We start from the raw sequence: 5,539 nt of genomic DNA on the forward strand, positions 1-5,539 counted from the left end.
TGGAGAAAGTAATTAAAGGAAAAGAGACAAGGAATTTACCAATGTGGGTGAATGTAAGGTCAATAAATGACGTGAAAGAAGTGGTAAGAAATAAATCTGGAAAGGTTAATTTGGGCAGATGAATAAAGACTTAGCTTGGTGCTTTGAATAAAGAACTCAGAACATCATTGTTGAATATAGGAATTAATAGAATTTTTTTAAATGTGATAAAATGTGATAGAGTCTTTTCAAATTCTTGGAAAAGTGAACATTTTCCTCAGTCTTAAAAATGATTATTTCACAGAAAACTCATCATTTTATGTGAATCCACCAAATATCTGATGCTACAGGGCTGGCATGACATCACTGCTTGGATAGAGCTCTTCATTTACCTACAAAGATGTCAGTTTCCAACACCACTGACAACAGTCTCCCAGCCACTCTCTTCCTGATCGGAATCCCAGGGCTGGAGTCTGCCCACTTCTGGATTGCCATCCCTTTCTGTGCCATGTATCTTGTAGCACTGGCTGGTAATTCTGCCCTAATCCTGGTGATTTCCATGGACAATGCACTTCATGCGCCCATGTACCTCTTCCTTTGTCTTCTCTCACTCACCGACCTGGCTCTCAGTTCTACCACTGTGCCCAAGATGCTGGCCATTTTGTGGTTCCATGCTGGAGAAATTTCCTTTGCTGGATGCCTCACCCAGATGTTTTGTGTCCATTCTATCTATGCTCTGGAGTCCTCGGTTCTTCTTGTCATGGCCTTTGATCGATATGTGGCTATCTGCAACCCACTGAGATACTCAGTCATTCTCAACCATACCGTCATAGGCAAAATTGGCCTTGTCGGCATCTTCCGTAGTGTGGCTATTGTCTCTCCCTTCATCTTCTTGCTGAGGCAACTGCCCTACTGTGGTCACCATGTCATGGCACACACATACTGTGAGCACATGGGCATTGCTCGCCTGGCCTGTGCCGACATCACTGTCAATATTGTCTATGGGCTGACTGTGGCTCTGCTGGCCATGGGTCTGGATTCCATCCTCATTGCCATCTCCTATGGCTTTATCCTCCATGCAGTCTTTTGTCTCCCAACTCGTGACGCCCAGCACAAGGCTCTGAGTACCTGTGGCTCCCACCTCAGTGTCATTCTGGTATTCTACATCCCTGCCTTCTTCTCATTCCTCACCCATCGCTTTGGTCACCACCGAGTCCCCAAGCATGTGCATATCTTTCTGGCTAATCTCTATGTTCTGGTGCCTCCTGTACTCAATCCTATTATCTATGGAGTTAGAACCAAGGAGATTCGGAGTCGACTTCTAAGATTGCTTCACTTGGGGAAGATCTCAACATAAGTTCCGAGCAGAACTTGGAGATAAGAAAAAATAAATGGGAAGGGTAGTTGTTCAGATAAATTTGAATAGATGGAGAACTGTGATGTGAGAGGGATTGTATGGCATGGGAGGAAGCCCTCAAAGGAAGAGGAATTGTTGTATAAATTGGATTTGGTGGTGCCAGCTTTGGTGGCTCACGCCTATAATCCTAGCACTCTGGGAGGCCGAGGCGGGAGGATCATTTGAGTTCGGGAGTTGAAGATCAGCCTGAGCAAGAGTGATACCCCGTCTCTATAAAAAGAAAAATATAATTAAAAAAAATTGGATTTGGTGATGAAAACATTAAACATGGTCATTGAGCAGTTATGAGTTACCCAGAAAGGAACTGAATTTTTTTGTAGTCTCAGACGGGGCTATAATATGCCAAACAAGAAGGCAGTCCTGTTGTGGAGAGGACATTGCACCTGATGGTGGGAATGTTCTTCTGAAACACAAGTGAAAAACAAAATAAATTTAAAAAAAGAACAATTTGCAAAGAATTGGAATCCGAACTCCAAATGTTTGTGTAGTGGTTAAGCTTGTAAAGCCTAAAATCAGAGTGCCTGGATTTGAACTTTGACTCCTTCAATTAGTTAGTTTTCTGTTTAGCCTGTTGCTAAATTTTCTATGTCTGATGTGGTCAATTGTAAAATAGGGTAATGATAATACCTGACTTTTGAGGTTGTGATGAGGAATAAATTATTGAGCATATGAGAAAATTTAGAAGAGTGCCTGAAATGTAAAATTCTCAATACATAAATATAAAATGAAAAATTCATATGACCTCTAAAAATATTAGTTCAGTTTTATGACTTATCTAAGACTTTTTTTTACATAATGTCCCATTGCACAATTAAATGTAACTATATTATATAACTATTCTATAAAAGCTAGACAGTGCTTGGAATGTGATTAATGATAAATAAAATTATATTTTCCCATTACTCCTCTGCTACTCTACTTCGGAATTTTTTTTTCTTTTAGCCATAAATTCGTCCCCTATTAAATATTTCAGAAGGCCGATTTGAAGTCTAAATGCCCTTCTGCATAGTTCTTCATTGAATGCACTTGGTAAGTATATTTTTTTAAACTTTATCCTACTTAAAATTTCTTGAGATTATTCGTGTGAACATCAATTAATATTTCTCATCAGATTTGGAAAGTGTTCAGCCTGTATTTTTTCCAAATTTTCTTTCTTCTTTCTCTCTTTCTTGTCCACTAGGACTTCCATACACTTATGTCAGTATGCTCCATGGTGTCTCACAGGTCTCTGAGGTTCTGTTAATTTCTCTTCATTCTTTTTTTTATTTCATTACTCAGACTATATAATCCACATTGACCAATCTTCAAGTTTGCAACCTTTTTCTTCTGCCTGTCAAATCTGCTGTTGACATTGTGATCATTCTAAAATCCAAATCTTCTTGTTTATGTCCTTCAAAACATACACATTACACTATGTTTAAAAGCTGAGTATTGATCCAGGCATGTGTCATCTTTCAGGTATTGGTCTGAACCCATCTCTCTACTTCTCTGACTCATTGACTTCTTGGCTAGAATCCTAATCCTTTCTTCAACCCCTTGAACAGTAAAAGTAGAAGTGTATCTATTTTAGGTGGTGTCATTCAGGAGGCCATGAGCTACTCAAGGTCATGTTCCTCAGCCACCTGGTCCCTTTATGTCTTCTGTCTTATTTTCCATTCACTCCTAGATGAACTGTATTTTAGTATCATCACTTCATAAAACCAGGCCTCCACTGTCACTGCTAAACACAGTATTACTAAATGCAATGGATTCTCAGTCCAGAGATTGATGCAGTTGGCTATTTATTGATTGATTGTTTTCCCTTTCTCAGATCAGTAATGTTATACTCTCCCAGTCCTCCATGTATATCTCCGTGTCTATCTTTCTTCAGTTTTCTTTGTAAATTACTGTCCCTCCTTTCTATCCTAAATATTAACATTCTCCACAGTTCTTTCTAAGACAGCTTCAATGCTGATTCTATATAATCTCTCTGGATGATCTTGGAAAAAAGCAGATTCCCACTACCTCTGACAAACTGATTACTCTCAAATCTATATCTTTTTTATTTCATTTATTTTTTATTTATTTGAGACAGAATCTTGCTCTATCACGTAGGCTGGAGTGCAGTGGCACTATCATAGATCACTGCAGCCTCACATGAACTCCTGGTCTCAAGCGATCCTCCTACCCAAGCCTCCCAGGTAGCTGGGACTACAGGTGCACGCCAACATGCCTGGCTCAAATCTGTATCTTTAGTTCTAATTTCTTTATTTTTCACAGCTGTTTGGCATCCATCATTGGTTATTTCAAGGGAACTTTAAAATATTCAAAACGCAAATGGAAATATATTCTTTCTAGTTTACTTTTCTCAATGAAGGCATGATTTTTGTAGCTCACTGAACCAAAAATCTGGGTTTCATTCTGCACATAATTCTTTCATTAATAATCTGAATCCATTTAAGTAGTCACCAAATCGTAAATATTCTACATACTGAGTGTAAGTAGTACAGAGGGTTCCAAGAAGGCAACGAATGTTTGAAAAGGTTGTTATGGGGGATAATAGAGGAAATTAACCAGATCAAGAGGAATGATGCCTCAGTAAGTTAATGTTTGAGGCCATAGGTTTACAATATGTTAATTTGTGGATATTTATGATTTCTTCCATATTATCTGCTATAGACTGACAATTGGGTGGGGTGCCCCCACCCAATGTGACTATTTGGCGATAGGGTCTTTGGAAGGTAATTTAAGTTAAATGAGGTCATAATAGTAAGACTCTGACTTGATAAGATCAGTGTCCTTGTATGAAGGTACGACAGAGAGCTCATTCCCCACTCCCTGATAAAGGCAAGGCCAAGTGGGGACAAAATGGCCTTCTGCAAGCCAGAAAGAGAGCCCTAGCCAGAAACCTTACCCTCCCTGATCGTGATTTGGGACTTAGCCTCCAGAACTATGAAAAATAAATTTCTGCTGTCTTTAGCTACCCAGCTGTGACATTTTGTTACAACAGTGGTAATATAGTATTCAATAGCGCCACTGACAGGAGTTACAGAAGTCGGATGGTAAGATTTACCCAGGTTAGGAATGAAAGAGCTACTATGAAGGGAGAACAGAGCCTAAACTACCAGATAAACCATCTCTGGTAGATAAAGATCAGTATTTTTATGATTCTTGCTTTGTTAAAATTATGATTACAAACATAGTTGTAAAAATTCTATGATCTTAAATCAATCATTTATACTTCATGAATCTTAACTTTCTTACCTATTGCGTTGCCCTCCTAGGCAAAAAGCAATTTCTGATGTAGAGCAACCCTATTTAATGATTGGTAAAATCACAGCATAGCTGCCTAGGGCTTATTTCCCCTGTCTTTTATGTGTTTATCTTAAGAACAACATATGGTTTTACACCAGAGTATTTTGGCAGTGTTTGGAAGCTTCGAATTTAAATATATTATAAAGTAGACAAGCAGTGGGAGTGACTTTACCTCTGTCATCCCTAATATAACGTTAAAAAAAAGCGAAAACTATTAAAGGGGAATTTTATGAGAGAAAAGTAAGGAAAGATTCAAAGAGTAAAGACTGCTTTCTCCACATGTTTAACTGAAGGGCCTTTTTGCAGTTGTAATCAAATATCTATCATTAGGATATGTTGTTACTAGAAAGAAAAATACTTGCAAATGGTTGAAGTTTGAGTTAGTAATTGTAACTATAGTTGAAATGGTTTAAAAGACTATCATATTTTTCAAAATTCACTAAATGACTTTTAAGGACAAAAGAAATCATCTCATATGCATGTATCTATGTTTGTTTTTTAGAGAAGATGTGCATTAAAAAAGATACATGTTATTCAATTAAAAATCATTTTTATCAAGTGATATCATGAAACATTTTCAAATTATATTCATTTCTACTATTATTTAATCTTATAAAATGTGTCCTATTACCTTAACAATATGTAATTTTCTCACGTTAAAAATGGAAAATTTTATTGTGATGTCTAACAAAATGAATTGATTTATTTCTGATTTTTTTTTACTGAATTTATATTTACTTGTTACCAAAATGCCATACAAATTGTAATACATACACATATACATATAGGTGAAAAGATTATTATGCTGAGTGTCAAGCTATTGCTTCTCTTTTCTAAAAAGACCCTTCT

At 37.2% G+C, this 5,539-nt stretch overlaps 1 protein-coding gene across 1 annotated transcript; it reads left to right on the forward strand.

Moving 5' to 3' along the window:
* Window positions 1-363: 363 nt before the first annotated feature.
* On the forward strand, window positions 364-1,415 carry LOC105822063 (olfactory receptor 52D1). Its single transcript, XM_012658996.1, has one exon. It carries the CDS (start codon window positions 380-382, stop codon window positions 1,334-1,336), a length of 957 nt encoding a protein of 318 aa, XP_012514450.1. The 5' UTR covers window positions 364-379; the 3' UTR covers window positions 1,337-1,415.
* The last annotated feature ends 4,124 nt before the right edge of the window (window positions 1,416-5,539 follow it).

This window comes from Propithecus coquereli, unplaced genomic scaffold (assembly GCF_000956105.1).
Source record: "Propithecus coquereli isolate 6110/MARCELLA unplaced genomic scaffold, Pcoq_1.0 Scaffold594, whole genome shotgun sequence".
NCBI lineage: Eukaryota > Metazoa > Chordata > Mammalia > Primates > Indriidae > Propithecus > Propithecus coquereli.

Bases quoted from the DNA above. Each gene is read 5' to 3' on its own strand.
- LOC105822063 (XM_012658996.1), top strand. From the start codon at position 380: ATGTCAGTTTCCAACACCACTGACAACAGTCTCCCAGCCACTCTCTTC.